General features: G+C 44.9%; 1 protein-coding gene across 1 annotated transcript in view; it reads right to left on the bottom strand.

The window, feature by feature from the left end:
- LOC125758242 (uncharacterized) overlaps positions 1–16,340 on the bottom strand; it is a 24,014-nt gene extending 7,674 nt beyond the window's left edge. Inside the window, exons 1-5 of the mRNA XM_049415241.1 lie at positions 15,559–16,340; positions 12,828–13,039; positions 9,631–9,742; positions 8,088–8,172; positions 6,389–6,480 (exon numbers count right to left, since the gene is read on the bottom strand). Coding sequence (XP_049271198.1) covers positions 6,389–6,480; positions 8,088–8,172; positions 9,631–9,742; positions 12,828–13,039; positions 15,559–15,865 — 808 coding nt within the window. The 5' untranslated portion in view covers positions 15,866–16,340. The remainder of the gene's footprint in view (positions 1–6,388; positions 6,481–8,087; positions 8,173–9,630; positions 9,743–12,827; positions 13,040–15,558) is intronic.

The raw sequence follows: 16,340 nt of genomic DNA, 5'->3' as shown, positions 1-16,340 counted from the left end.
TTGTCGACTTTCTTAGTAGGGTAAACACTGTCATCATACAGCTGTAGCTGATACACGAGCAGGGTATCAATGCTCCGTGACAACTCACGCAACATTTTGACTCAGAATGTCGTTTTCCACAGCAGGCCTCCATATTATCTCTTTTCTGGGAAAGTACATGAGTGCAGTAGAAAACTGTGCACATTGCTGGAATTATGAAATCTTTCCCACTTTCTCAAAAGCAATGGATTGTGGCTCCAACACAAAAAAGTGAGCAATCGGGCCATGACGCGCACGTTGCAGCGCATGCTGAATGCGGTAATATGCAGGAAATGCATGGGAATAGAGACGTTATGACCACGACAGCCCTGCAGAAGCATTACCTACATAACAACAGTTCAATCAAATTTTACACGGGCATGTTCAGAGAAATTTAAAGATTATCCCTTTCCAAGCAAAGACAACAGAATCATTGGTAATTGAATAAAACGAGTATTTATTTCCTTTAAAAATATTGACAAAACTTAAAACTTGTCATATAGCTCAAAAATAAATTTTAAAACAATATTCGATGCAATGATTTCACTGACAAGTACTGGCAGTTTTGTTAAGCAAAAGTTTCAATAGCAAAAGATCTCAATTATTAAAACTACTGCAAAAAATCACAAACTCCCTTGAATATAAAAACTAAGCCAATAACCCACAAAGTGGAATGACCTGTGAGAACATGTTGAAATCGGCAGAGACAATATGGCTTGTATTAAAATGTCACAAGAAAATGAGCAAGAAATTCAAATGAATACTAGTAGCGCCATAGTATTCGTTTCTGTACAATGTAAAACAAATAACTACTCGTTACCATATGAAAATATAACTTTATGGCTTAAGCTCGAGTTAATCACAGGTGGCGACATACTTTAAGCAGAAGCTAAGGCCTATTTTCTAGGCTTTCTTGAAAATGTTCAGGAGCTTTACTACTTGTGTCCTCGGAGTCATTACCCACTGGCCAAGAAGGAGCCATTCAACAGCGACGAGAACGTTGAACGCCTTGTGATATTTAACAGCCAATATGCTGCCATGAGTGCAGCTACTCATTCTTCAGCATTGGACCCACTGAAGAGCAGTTCTTTGTCCACATGGAGGAAAAGCTTGCTTGCATAGGGAAGATCGGGGCCATCGTACACAATGCAAGGTGTTATTGGAACGCTCGCTCCCTGCATGATAAAAAATAAAAAGATCATTGTCTGGAAAGCGCTACGCAGACTTCAATTATTTGTTTCAGTAAATAACAGTTTCTGTACCGTGTACTATCGTGAGTAATATGAGCTCGAACATGCGAGCACGTGGAAAATAGCCTTAAAACTGAGATAGGATGATACGTGGATGGCGCTGCCGAAACTGGAGGGGAGAGGGGGGGCGCTGTTCCGCTGACTGTTGGTACTCCCGCCTCGCTAGCGTTGCTGCGAGATGTCGGCTGATTGCGTGCCAATGACCGCTAGCAATGATAACAAAATAAATAAATGAGGCGCAGCAAAATCCTCAGCCGACACCACCGAGATACCGATGCGCAAGCATGGCCTGCGCATCGTGGCAGGCTACGTCACAGCCGATATCTCAGCAGCAACCTAGTCTGGTGTGGCTGTTCGCGTTGATGGAAATTCATATCGCCGCTAGCGGCCACTGACACTCTCTAAGATGCCGTTTCGCATCAACAATATCGAAGCGGGAGGGTCAACAGCTAGTGGAAGCGCGGCGCCCTTTCCGCTTTGTTTCTGACAGCCGCCGCTGCTAGAGTTACTGTATATGTTACCTGTAAAGGTAGCATATACAGTGACTCTAGCCGCTGCGAATCAGCCGACGTAAGGTTCAAGGCTGTTCGCCACGCGCTCGCGTGTTAGAGCTCATATTGTTCACAATAGTACCATCCAAAAATGAAGCTCATAACATGGCCCATATGGAACTGGAGAGAATTAACAGCTTTTCTACGTGCAATTAGCTTGTTTGGGAAAGAGAAAGTACTATTTGACAAATATCATCCGCATTTTTAAAGAAAAAGGAGCATTCTTTAGTGGCATGAAGGATTCCTGCATAGCGATAAAAAGCATATAAAACAAAACTCTGCACAAGGACTTCTCTTCAAGGCTGCAACTTGCAGCCTTGAAGATGATTGGAGAATTTAAAATCTCTTATAAATCATTAGGCTTGTCTTTTACCAAATAATATCATTGGAGGTGGTCGTGCAAACTGCGTTTTTTAATGTTTGTACACGTAAAAGTATTTAGCGAAGTTACAACGCCAAAGCGAGGCGAGGCGCATATAACTTAAAACCACAACAAAATAATGAAAGCTAGACATAATGGAAACAAATAGAATAAAATAAATTGTGCTCGAACGCGGGCACTCAGGCGTACGCACGAAGGGGGGGGGGCGCAAAGTCTGCCCCCTACTTTGACTTTGTAGTAAGGCGGGGGGAGGGGGGCAGCGATTAACCTTTCTACTTCCCTCCCCCCTGATGGGGAACCCTGCGCACGTCTAAGTGCACACTGATGCTCGAACTAGCGCTTGCACAGTTCAGGTAGTTAAGGCGATTCGGCCACACACAGACATGAAAAATTCATTCCAACACAAGTCAATTTTAACGAACGGCTCCCCGTGCACGGGTGCCGGCATTATCAGGAAACCTATGTTACGGATGAATTAAAACGTCGGTACGAATTTAACGAGACGGAATGTATTTGCACTTACGCGAGCTTCGCGCGGCGTACCTAAAACGAAGCAACATGCTGCGTTAAAATGACCCACACGCATCAACCCGAGCATCACGGTAGTTTTAGCGCACAAAACGAACACGGACGGAAAAGAACGACGCGGACACCACGTCGTTGTTTTCTGTCCTGTTTTTTTTTTCTTGTGCGAAAAAAATGCACTTGAATTACCAACAGGCCGAAGCATACGCGCCTTAGACACGCTTGACGCTTCGAGGCAACAGGCGCCGTCACAAGCCAACTATTCTTAAATCAAAATAGTGGTTCATCGAGAGCGGGGCCCCCTTCCAACACCACCGCCGACAGGAGGGCACCGCCACAACTGCGTTCAAGTCCCCCACCGAATCACAGCCGCGCATGCGCACACTGCTTTCAACACCAAACAAAGCAAAGCTTGCCCGCGCCTAATGTCACACAACTTTGCCTTCATCCCGATGAAACAATACACTCACATATGCTCGCTACGTTAACAAATGCTCACCGATCGTCAACCAGTTAAGAAAAGCTTAGTTAACGGCATTAGATCGCGCTCTCGGAGTTAACAAAGCGCTGGCCGTAGCAACGTGATAGTGGTACATACCGTTTCAGTTCGAGTGCTCCACGATATGAAGCTGCAGGTCTCCCTTTGAGTATAGTGCATCTTCGTAATAAGCAGCACTGGCAGAAGGTAAAGGACGAGCACACAGCGCACGCACACTTCAAACAACCGAAACACACCGATTGCAAAACTCGACCGATCGGGAGGCGATGCACAACACACGCAGAAAACGATGGAGTCCGGTGGCGTGTCTGAGCGCGTTGCTTAGGTCACGTGGTGATAGAGGTGGCGCCCCGGCCGTTGGGTCGCGTGGGCGCAGCTTTCTTTCTGCGGCAGTGTTATGTTTTGTTTTGCTTTACACAGTGTATTCGAATCGCAGTAAGCATTGCGACGACACAGTAAGGGCTGCTTGACTACAAGCAGGGCTTAAATTCTCCCTTCACTGGAGGGGAGGCCCTCACAAAGCGGCAATATATATGTATATATATAATCTCAAAGAAAAGATCGCCTAGCAGCGATCTTTTCGCCGCTAAACTGGTGCTGCTGTGGTCTCAGCGGCTCTGCTACGCGCAGATCGTGGCTTGTTGGAACGCGGTGCGAGCTGTCATAGCGAAGAATAAACGCAGGATTTCTCGATATATCGGTCAAGATACACTTTAGCGGTCGTATTATCCAGTTTTGGCAAAAATGTGATGGTAATAAACTCATGAAAATGCATTATTTTCAAGGGATGTTGGCAGGAAATAAAAACGAAAACGTATTAGGCTAAAAAACGTATTATGCAGAATCGTGTCAACGAGATTTAACTGTATATGTATGCTATAGATTAAGCGTTAGGAGAGGTGTTTGCGATGATCACAGAGCAGTGAAGCCAACTGTCTCTAAACTGAACAAATGCTTATGAATGCTAAACAAATACATATGTTATTCCGAATGTATTTCGGGCATTCATTCAACGTGTCAATCCAATCAAGCAATAAATGAAATTATTTTGGAAATGATTTCTCAAAAATAAATCTGGATGTAAAGGCTTAAATATATGTGAGCTCAAAATAAGTAACATCAGTTGACTCACTGCATTCAGAACCTCGGCACGACAATGCTATATTTTATTTTCACTACCACTTGCCTAATAAAGTAGGCGAAATACATGCGTCTTTGCAATTACAGCAGACTTGTCATGCACAACTAAAAGAATGAAAATTGAGTGGCAAGCTTAGCAGACCAAGGTGAACCATTACTGATTCACGAGCAGGTAGCTTCACACTCAGGTGCCTCGTGAAACAGTATCCTGTGCCAAGACGCTCTGTCGAACAGGGTGGTGACCCGTGGTTTCAGGAGGCGTTGCCCGTGGTGTTCAATGTCCCAGTTAATTGCATTCAGCAGTACAACGATACCTGTTTACACCTATGGGTCAATTCACTGCGTGAATTGACCCATAGGTGTAAAATCCAAAGAACACCCATGGGTGTTTAACAGAACATACACCCATTGTACACCCAAAAATGAAAAAAGGGTGTGCGAAGGGTGTGCAAAGAAGACATTACACCCTTTCGGATAATATTGACAGAAAAAAGGGTGTACGATAGGTGTTTTATCGCAAATACACCTATAAGGGTGTGAAACGGTTTGCAGTGTACTTCTCAAGCATTACAATGATTTATAGCGTAGTGGGTTCCTCGCAAGTGCACTTTTAGTGGTTCCCAAGGAAGCCCATAAGCGCATGATCCATTTCCTCGGGGTCTCAGATAAATTACAGTGATTTAGAGCGTAGTGGGTTTCTCGCAAGTGCACTTGTATTGGTTGCCAAGGAAGCCCATAAGCGGATGTTCCATTTCCTCGGGGTCTCAGTAAAATTACAATGATTTAGAGCGTAGTGGGTTCCTCGCAAGTGCACTTGTATTGGTTGCCAATGTAGCCCATCAGGGCATGATCCATTTCCTCGGGGTCTCAGTAAAATCACAATGATTCAGAGCGTAGTGGGTTCCTCGCAAGTGCATTTGTACTGGTTGCCAAAGAATCTCATAAGCGCATGATCCATTTACTTGGGGTCTCAGTAAAGTTCTTCACCCCACCCCGTCTCTCTCCCACGGCAACGTATGTTATACAGCATGACGGGAGAGGGAAATAGCAACCGGGCGTCACCCACCGCAAATTACATAACTGCTGGGCCGTTTAAAGATTCCAACCCATTACAAAGGGCTGAGCCATAATTCTTCATCGTCATCAGTCGCCGCGTCAACAAAGTGCACATAATGCCTTACAGACGTGCGGCTGGTGCCTCGCTTCTCCGCAGAATGACCAATAATGGCTTAGTAGGTGCTTCCCAACTTCACAAAAATTGTGATTTATGGCGTAGTGGGTATCTTTCTAGTGTACTTGTATTGTAGCCCCAAGAGAGCTGATAACGGGATCTACAAACGCCGCTCTTCCAGCTTTCGCTGTGACTGTGCTGCGGTTTCAGCGCTGGCCTGGCGTTTTTTCGTAAAGTAATATTTCCGCCCAATTTATGTTCGACTTTAGTTTTATATCTTATTGTTATTTCAATTTGTCCTAATTTTAAAGCGCACACTTCACGGAACGCACTGTTGTAAAACATGTTTTTTTTTTCCGGCGCAGGGGACGACGAGGCACAGCGATAAACACGGGGAACAAGGGTTGACGCTTGGGCAAGTTGGTGTGGATTCATTTCAAAATGATAACAGCGCATAGAACGATTAGGAAGGGACGAGAGAGTGCTCTTTACCTCTGTTGTCTCGTCCCTTCCTAATCGTTCTATGCGCTGTTATCATTTTGAAAAGGGAAACAAAAACAGCACACAGTTGAACACAGAGGACCTGGCGTCTGTCCTCTGTGTAGTACTTTCTGTGTCCCGTTCTGTTACTTATATGCCACAACAAAAATAAGTTTTTGCTATACCAGCCACAACCGCTTTTGGAATTGATATTGCCCGTACGACAGTGGCAAGTGGCATGACATGTGAGGTTAAAAAAATAACCTACACAGTCAGAAAGCCGGTAAAATAAAACTTATAGTGAAAAACATTTCACGAAGGCGACCTGTCGAGCTGAAGTGCTTGCATAGAAATGTAAATTATCGCACGTACCTTGTCTCTTGCTGCTTTTCCTCCTGCTGTTCATGATATGATCTATCGTTGTAGCCAATATGATGAGGACTAGAAGAACACCAAGAAAAACCCTGTAGGTAAAATTAGCGTTTTTGTATTAGTTTGCTCAGAAACATTGCTCAGTTCTTTTTGAAACTCAAAAGCCAGTAATGGCAATATGGCGAAAGTAATTTTATGCACAGCTCACTTGTGGAGGAGAGAATAGCCACGCCAGAGATCTCTCGATTTTGAACTCGTTCGAGTCCATGAAATATGTGCTCGAGTCAATATGGCTCACACTGTTTCCATTCCAATGATAAATACTCGTTGTGCTAGGAAGCGGTGCCTCTTTTTCTCGAGGTCATTGAAGTAATTAAAAAAATAACGCAATACTAACTGACCCACCCTCGACCCTCGTTTACCGTGGAGTGACAGGCGTTCTGGCGCATGCATCAGATGTGTTAGTATTCGTTAGAGCGGTGCAAGCGCGAATTTTACTAACTTTAATTTTGCTTACATCCGAAGCATTACCTATGATTAATCCGGTCATGTGCGACTGATACGTGATAAGGCATCATATCAATTGCTGTGCACAACACTTCACGAAAGTGAAGTTCGCCGCCCTTAATTTGTTCACCTGACAAGCCGCACGGCAGACAAAGTAAACGAATTAGTGAAAGTAATAATAAATGACCAACCGTGTGTGCTTAAAACTTTTTACGCTTGTTTTCGGTTGTTACGATAGTGCTCGCATCGATTCTATTGAGCGAGTTCCAGTCTTCCAGGTTACGGCCAATTGAGTAGGCATTATACATACACATGTGATAAGGCGGCAGAGATCAAGGCACCTCATGCACTCACACAGAGTAGCGCTATAGCAAGAGTAATGGCGATAACTATCCGTAGAGAATATCACTGGCAAATACTAGTGTAGTGAGAATTCTTTTTCGGCGAAGGGAGGAGGGGTGGGCGGTTTACCGTACTTTATGTGTGTCCGCGCGTGCGTTTGTATGTGTGCGTGCATATACGCATTTGCAAAATTGAAAAACACTCGGGGGTCTTGAACCCCCCTCCCTCTGACTACGCCTGTGCAATGCGACGCATTCATGCAATCCTTAGCGCGTAAGTAAAGTGCCTTATAAAGGCTAATGTCTTAGATGTCTCATCAAACGCAAAATTGACCATCGGCATCCGGCGTCATCGGGAACGAGTGATGAAAAAAAGTTATCATCATGTGATGACGGGACCATATGACCTCACAGATGGTCAAATTTTGTGACCTCACCATGACGCCACTGTGAAGTCACATAACGTCACAAGATGACGTCATGACATGAAATCGTAGCTTGGGAAACATTGGGCCAATCACAGAGGCAGTGCAAAACGACGTTAGGTGCGAAAAGCTTTTGGAGTTTTGCCGTTTTTGGGGTGAATCTTTCGAACAATATCGGTGTTGGGCTACATCGCCTTCACATCACATCATAAGTGACTCATAAAACTCCAAAGCGCTTCACAACTGTTGCATACGAGACGAGACTATACAACGTTGTGCAATTCACGCATATGGAAAGAAACTACGACGCTCCCGATATCGCAACGAATAAAGACACTCCATCAGTATGAATCGCGAGGCTTATTTCTAATTCATGCCACCGTCTTGTCACCTTTCACCGTTAGAAAACAAGCGCCAAGAACTTACGTGATCGTAATTTGCGTAACAGTCCAAGGTTCCGCTGAAGATGTTACGCAATTTGACACTTCAAGACGCAGGAATGACGGTGTCACTGCAGGTAGAAGGCAGCATATAATGACTTCAGTAGAAGAGTATCCACATAAATTCTTTTGTGTAATGTAACAAGCGAACATTCGGCAGCGCTTTTTTTCTTTTTTGGTCAAGATACTTCGTCAGTCCGGCCTGTTCGAATGTATATTTAGTTTAGGTAATTGGAATTCCAGGAACATTTTGAGCCGCAATGCTGGGCACACTTGAAGGTTTGCACCAGGCTTGAACGCTCTGGAGAAGCTGAAGTACTTTATAATCGTGGCTAAATTGGTCAACGCAAGCTGCTCATCGCATGCACATGAAAGTCACAATCTATGTCTTCACGATAGCACCGTTCCTGTCAATATTCAGTGAAAGGAGAGCTACTACTTCACTTGAAAAATCCAGCGCAGACACGACGGAAAAAATAGAGAAAAAGAAGGATGCAGGACCGCTTGCGTTGGCGTCCGAAAGACTTTCCTAGAAGTGTGAATTTCGTCCTGTTGAAACCACCAAGCTTTATAATAAGATGGCAAAAAATACGTTGTCTTGCCTTTATGCACAGGCTCGACCCCCCCCCCCCCCCACTAAGGTTAACACCTCATTAGTATTCAAGCCGGTAAAATTAGAATGTTTGTTTTACTTCACGAGGGAAAAGTGCGTTATAAGACGTAAAATCAAGGTGTCAATAAACACAACAATAGGTTTGTACTTATGCGTTAAACATCAGCTTCTGTGAAATCCTGAATACTTTTGGGTACATATACTATCCGTAGACTCTCCATAGACTGTTTCATTTCTTTAAGAAAATACCCAGAAGTTTCAAAATCGACGTCTTTTTTTTTTCTCGAACGCAAAAGTAGTAAAATCATGTGCTGCAGTTGAGAGAAAGGCTTGGGGAACAGCGGTTGCAGATTGCTCAGTGAAGCATTGCAACCCCACCATTTCATGTGTCACAGGCGTTGATTCCAGAATTCTCCTCTACTGCGGAAAGGCGTGCATAGGACAGTCACGCAATTGCATAAACGAACGACTTCGCGAGCCCAGGAACACCTTAAAGGGAACTCCCACCTTGACATCTATTAGCTTACTGCAAGTGTTGTGGGTATAATCCTTTGCACGTGTTGTGGGCGTAATCGTTATGTTGGCGCACAAACGTAAAAGCGGTGAAAGGTCTTGGGTATTCGCGGAAGCCTTCTTAATCAAAATGATACTTTGTGATTATGTATCTGAACTTTCCCCTTCTTTGGTGGATTGCGAGGTACATCTGCTTAGCCAATTTTCACCGTAACCTAGATTCCTGCGCACGCGTGGTGTTGTTTTTCGTAGGTTGAGCATTGTTAATAAATTGCATTTGTTAGATAGCGATCGTCCTGTTTCTTTATTTTTCTGTGTGCTCTCCGTAGTTTTGACGCTGGGTTTTTTCAAGTGGGCATCGATTCCACCTCGCCCACCTCATAAGCCTTAGTACTTCACGTACGTGTGTCCACGAGCGCTTGTAGGTCGTGTTGGCCACAATCTTCTATGAAGCAAATTCCTATGCGACCAAGGGCAACGTCCTCCATAATGTAGTAGTTCCTGAAGTACAGAAACTGAAACAAAAAAAAATTTACATTTAAAACAGTTTCAGGCACCGGCGTGCCGCTGTTGTAGAACACTGTTTGGCCACGCAGAAGGCCTGGGTTCTATTCCGGCTCGGACAGGTTATTTTTTATTGTTTGCGCGCATCGTCATTTCTCGCTCACAACCAACAACGTCGACATCGACGCCGACACCGAAATTTCGGTGAAGTGAGCTAGCTCTGTTACGCTATAGCGTTAGTAGGACAGCGATCTGACATAAAAGAGCTTTCTTTTTTTTGGCAGCACCGCACACATTAGGTAGCCTGCGCTGAAAAGCGAATCCAGGTTAAGATTCTAAAGTGACCCGCGGCATGGAATGGCAGCGAAAAGTACGTGGACTACCGCTCAGCCACTCTAGAACGCGTCCCGTTCAGCCGCGGAAGAAGTGACATGACAGTGATAGGTAGATAGGTAGATGTTGAAGCTGTACTCTATACGAGCACAGGACAAATGTAAGAAAGATGCCACCCGATCAACTTTTGTCTCTAATTTGTTCAAACTGCAGCTGCAGTCCTTGTTTTGAAGATATGAATACCTTAGGCAGAAATGACAGCAAGCTAGCACATGCCATTATAGCAGCAAATTGGATAGCCATGACAGGTGATGCAGGTATATAGCAAACCGTCTGTTGCACTGAGAAGCAAAGAGCCGAAATTCCTGCGCATCAGCTGAAAGTGTCACAGTCGGTTTTTCTCCGTTCTCGTTTCCTGTCGAGGGTGTTTCCGATGTATGTCCTTACTCTTGCTGTTGTATAAGTGATTACGCTAACGAAAGTGCATCTTGTAGTGGGGACAAGTATGTAAAGTATGACACCGCACCCGGTAATGAAACATTTGTTGGAAGCGTAGCACCACGTATACGCGTTCATGTGCTTCGCTCGTGTCTTCGCTTATATGCGCTACATGAAGGTCGCGGAATCCAATCGCGGCGGCGGCGGCTGCATTTTCGATGGAGGCGAAAATGTTTGACGCCCGTGTACTTAGATTTAGGGGCACGTTAAAGAGCCCCAGGTGGTCGAAATTTGCAGAGCCCTCCACTACGGCGTCTCTCATAATGATATCGTGGTTTTGGGACGTTAAACCCCAGATAATATTATTATTAACGTTCGCGATTGTTCATGGTTTAAAAAGTTGTTTTTTTTATTCCTTGCCGCGAACTAGCGTTGAAGCTGATAAAGGGTGGTGCAAATCATCGACATAAGTTCATAATCACACGTGATTTGAAAATTTGCCTTCTTCTGCCGTACAGATCTGTACCAAGCATTTCTTTTTTTTTTTTCATAACGCCTTGCCGGTCTGCCAATAGACTTTTCCCAAGGGGGTAGACTGCACATGCGTATGCGTGGTGGTGACGGTGAAGAGAGGCGCGCCTTTTCTTCTTTTTTTTTTTTGGGGGGGGGGGGGTTACAGCGCGGGGTGACAGAAGCTAACCGAGCGGCAGCTGGGGTCGCAAGTTTGCGATGTATCCCGGAAAATGAAGTTCGAATGCAGCCCCCCGACATTGTCTACCGGCGTGGGGCGGACAACATAGAAGGCCACGGTGCCCCAGTCTCGATTTTGGCGATCTCCTCTGGAGGCGCTGTTTGGACCAGGAAAAGGTGGATATCGCATAACGATGTGCAGGCCAATCAGTCATTCAGTCATTCAAAGCACTTCGTTGAGTTCCTGAGGGGCCGATTACCCTCAAGAGGGAAGGACATTATTGAGTACCGTTGCAGTACTTCTCCCTCGAGTATTTGGTAACACGTCATCAGCACATCTTCGGCATAAGTACGGCTCCGTGCTTTCGGATAAATTCGATATACAATCGCCGGTAAAGTTTCTGACAATTCGAATTTATTCGATAAACTGCGATTTTAACGGCCAATATCAACCTGTTCCGTTTATCCAAAGGGCATGTTCTAAGCGGTCAATGATACATCCGCCGGCTTGGCCGATATAAACTTCACCTTCCGCACCAGTTTTTGTCGTGCACTTTTTCATGCCACTGCATTCTGTCACTCTGTCATTCCACTGCATCTTGTCATACCGCTGCACAAGGTTGATGGACGTCTCGGCAGCCTCTTTCGAAGCAAGTGCCCGGCGGCACGCGCTATGCCAGGCAGTCATCTAGTATATCGAAAATACCTACACGAGGTCAGTGCAATAGACATTGCGACGATAAGCACTTCGATGAAACACAGCTCAATTTCCATCGCAATCGACGAATCGCCGGAACTCCTTGGACGTCCGGCAGTGGCGGTGCTTGCAACATTCTACGACGACGAGCTTCCTGGACGTAGGACGCTCATGGTAGACTTGCAAGTAGTTCAGCAGTGCAGCACAATATCAGTTGGCATGTTGGTACAACGCGCTCTTCAGAAGGCTGCAAAGGTCTTAGCCGACGTAGCTGTGTTGGGCTGTTATTCAAAGCTGAGAATCATCATTCGAAAGGAGCGTGCTTCTATCAGTGCCGGCAACCTTAGTAGAACTTGTTGCTGGTCTAGTTGGTACATAACTTCGAGAAAAACCTAGACGCCTAAGCATCAGGCTGCTTTCTTATTATTATTCTTCCTATTGGTGGTGCTTAGGCGTCTGGGTTCTTCTCGATGTATGCTTGCGTCTATTACAATAAGCTTTAAGGTTATAATACGCAAAAACGTAGGTCTTTCGTGTTGAAGCAGTTGTGCTTCTGCGTATATGTGTTTGTGGATTTAGACCTTTCAGACAACTAAAATACGCTTCGCGTGCGCTGATGTTTTCGTGCTCACATATCATTTAATTTCGGAGTATTGAGAATAATGCCCAAGTAAACTGCTAATTTCGGGGAATTAGGGATTTACGGAAAATATGCTTCGAAAAAGGCGAAATTTCCGACAAAATAAACTGCCAAAAAATAAAACGCGCTCCGAATTTCAAGAAAATGAACTCTGAAAACACAGAGCCCTAGGCATGAGAGTGTAGCTTCTATCTGGATTCTATTCAGCGGATGGAAAACATATGCAGCAACACTGAAGCGCGCAGATGAGCCTGTCGCGCGTTCAGTACCGCATTAAAGACAATCTCGAATGACTCACCTTCGGGTGCATGATATCTAACAAAACATCAATACTGCTTTCCATGGCTGTGCTGTTCTTGACGTAGAATACGAGGTTGCAGTATTGGCCCCGGGTGAGTAACTGTCCGTATGCATCGTGCACTACTGTGTCGAGGCACTCGTCGAAGGCTCCAATGTCAGCACGTGCGCCTTGGAGCACGCCCGTGGGGTACTTCCCAGACGCGTCGAAAACTGCATGCGAACAAAAGCTGCTTGGTATGGTGCATGAAGATTTATGATAACGAACGCTTATAATGAGTTACATAGAGTGTAGTGTGTCACGAGTTCACTTAAAGGAGTACTGACACGATATTGAGGCACCCCAAAAGCGACATTTTTCCTTTCCATGATATGCACTATCAACGCTCTCTACACACCGGAGCCAGACAACGCTTATAAAATATTTTGCTTTCGTTTTAAAGTTTTCGTCACCCAGCATCTGAAAGGCAGCCCCACCGCAATGGACATTATCACGACTAGTCAACACAGTTCACTCGGTTTGCGAAGTATGCGTCCTGCATGCAGCCTAAATAGCAGAAATTGCTGTCGGAGTCACTGGACGACAATTTACTCATCGTCGTTTACGTGAACCACGGGCGATTGACAGCAAATGACAAAGCTGGTGGGCATATTTAACGAGTTGCAGTCTTCCCGTGACGTCAGACTTGTGTTGACACGTCACTGCAAAGCCGCCTCCCCGGTACCGATACCGAAAGTGCTTTCTTTAAGGCAGCATTACTAAAAATATATTGAACGCATTCCCAAGAACTACGACACAGTTTTTAGTCTTCCCGACACCCGTGTTTTTATTTAGAGCAGCAAGCCGAAAATATTTATATTTTATGTCAGTACTCCTTTAAACTGTACTGATCCATGTGAGTGTAGCAGCAGAGCAAATGACAATTCCTTCTAACAACTAGAGACTGCGCTGACAAAAAAAAAAAAAGACAGAACCAATATAGCGCACGATGGCGAGACTGCCTTTCGTTATACACTATATATAAGGTATTCTTTCAGAATCAGCTATAAACTCCCTTGAATATATAGTGTCACCAGTTCCAAAGTTCGTTGGGCTTTCTTGAGCCTGTTCTTTAGCTTCTCGAATATATATATATATATATATATATATATATATATATATATATATATATATATATATATATATATATATATATACATACATATATATATATGAAGAGAAGGATAGGATGAGTCAGTCATTGCGCAAACCAAAGATTAACCTAATAGAAAAAAGAAGTGTTTCGGACGTGGAAGCCTTGTTCACAGGTGTCAAAAAGAACAAATAAAGAAGCTAGAAAACGCGCAAGAATGAAAAGGATATGAATGACCAGACGGCCTTTCCTCAATCCTTATACTTCGTTGCAAGTTCTGCTGGAGAAAAAATTGAGAGAGGCTTAAGCTTCGCCTTTAAGAGTTGAACGCGATAGCGATATCCGGCCCCATCCTCATCGTGCTCTGTTTCGCTTGTCATTATGTTCAGTCGCCCGGTCTCACACACACACACACACACACACACACACACACACACACACACACACACACACACACACACACACACACACACACACACACACACACACACACACACACACACACACACACACACACACACACACACACACACACACACACACACACACACACACACACACACACACTCGACATACTAAATGTAAATGGATGAATGGAAGAACTTTATTTCGTGAGAAAGCAGCTGCGAACGATTCCGTGTTAGATGGCCATCAACCCAAGGTTGATGGCGACCTGTGTGGCCCACTCCACGACCCAGTCGTCCGGAAAAAAATCGTGGAGTGGGTACTAAAGGTGAAGGTTTCAGCCCTCTTCAAAAGCACTTTTATGACAACAGTGTACCCACTACGTGTGTGTAAGAGAATGCGCGCGCTAATCTGTATGCCCTTTGTATTGGCTGGCATGCTTTAAACCAGCAGCAATTACGCGCGTGATACTTTCTCGAAGTTGCGATGCACCCAATATGTGTTCATAAGGGAATATTGTGTGTGCCTTTTGTAATGGGTGTTCGGCTTTAAACCACCAACTCATTATGCAGTTCACATGGTGTGACGCCCGATGGTAATATACGATTGTACCCCGTTTTACTGCGATATTACATCTCGCACTGCGACACCTGTACACAGGACGCGCCTGTTTGTGAAGCATTAAACTTCATTTCAGCGCAGTTCTAAGCATTGGTGTGGCTCTGCGGTAGAACACCTGCATGTCGCGCATACGGCCTCATTTCGATTCTCACTCGAACCTAAGATTTATTTATTATTTATTTTCCAAAAGATAACCTTTCGCTCACAGCCAACGACACCGACGTCGACATCGGAATTTCTACAGAACCAGCTCTTTAACGCTATCGCTTTAAAAAGGGCTTATCGTCGTGCCTCGGGGCCCTGGCAATTTATATTTTTATAGAAATAACAAACACTGTGCGAGTCCCGTATATCGGGGCTTTTCGGACCTTACAAATGTACTTTGCAGGCGTTCTTCGCGAATGCACCGACAAAAGAAAATAAATAGAATGATGTCCTAATTTATATTTTGAATTACTCAGCAATCTATTCCGCAACATTTAAGTACAGGTAACGTGCAGTCATACACATCTCTTTTCCTTTTCTGCCTTACTAACACGTTGTTATCGAGAATATTTGCTTTTGTATACTCACGTCTTACAGCCCACGGCTCGAGGTTGAGAAAGCCACGCAGTGTTTTCAACAGGCCCACTCGGCACTTGGCTGTCACGTCGGCTCCGAGCAACTTCGCCTTCATAGAAGTCGGAATGCTGTCGAAACCTTGAGCTAACGCATCACGTAGAAGTTGCACAAAGTCAGTGTGATCCTCGTTGACGCCAGTAGTCATTGCGCGCGGTGCAGCTGTCATCACACCATCGCCGCTAGATGCGTTTGTAGCGCCCTTCACCATTATTACGTGGGCCAGAAGCAAAAGCACCACTTTAGTTATTAGGTTTATCATCGCGATAATGAGCCTCTATCGACTGTCCAGCGGCCTGTTCTTCGAGGGACTTCCTGTCTCGTGTATTATCACTTGATAGACTTCCTGGAGGGGCGGCCGCGTGCACAAAACATACTGTCGCGTAGAACAGTAGAATGATGTCGAGACGCTGCACAACATACAAGAGTACAATACTGCACAACAGTACTGTACAATAGTAGAATACTGTCGAGCTAGACTGGATGACTAATGTCTTACTCGCAATGCGAAACCTCTCAAGTGGCCGATCTGCGAAGCAGGTTCGTTCCAAGGTGTCTTGAAGTGATGGGACTTAACGACAAATAACACTAGAGCGGCCGTTGTAGGCGAACTCCGTCACCACTGCACAACGCAGCCGCACCTAACCAGTCGTCACTGCGACTGACACACCGTCGCGACGTCTCGGTAAGCGTGTATTAACGTTTCTGGCGTCGCATAATGCATGCAATGCGGAAAG

The sequence above is a fragment of the Rhipicephalus sanguineus genome, chromosome 4, assembly GCF_013339695.2.
Source record: "Rhipicephalus sanguineus isolate Rsan-2018 chromosome 4, BIME_Rsan_1.4, whole genome shotgun sequence".
Taxonomy (NCBI): domain Eukaryota; kingdom Metazoa; phylum Arthropoda; class Arachnida; order Ixodida; family Ixodidae; genus Rhipicephalus; species Rhipicephalus sanguineus.
This window is presented reverse-complemented; position numbering and strand designations above follow the sequence as displayed.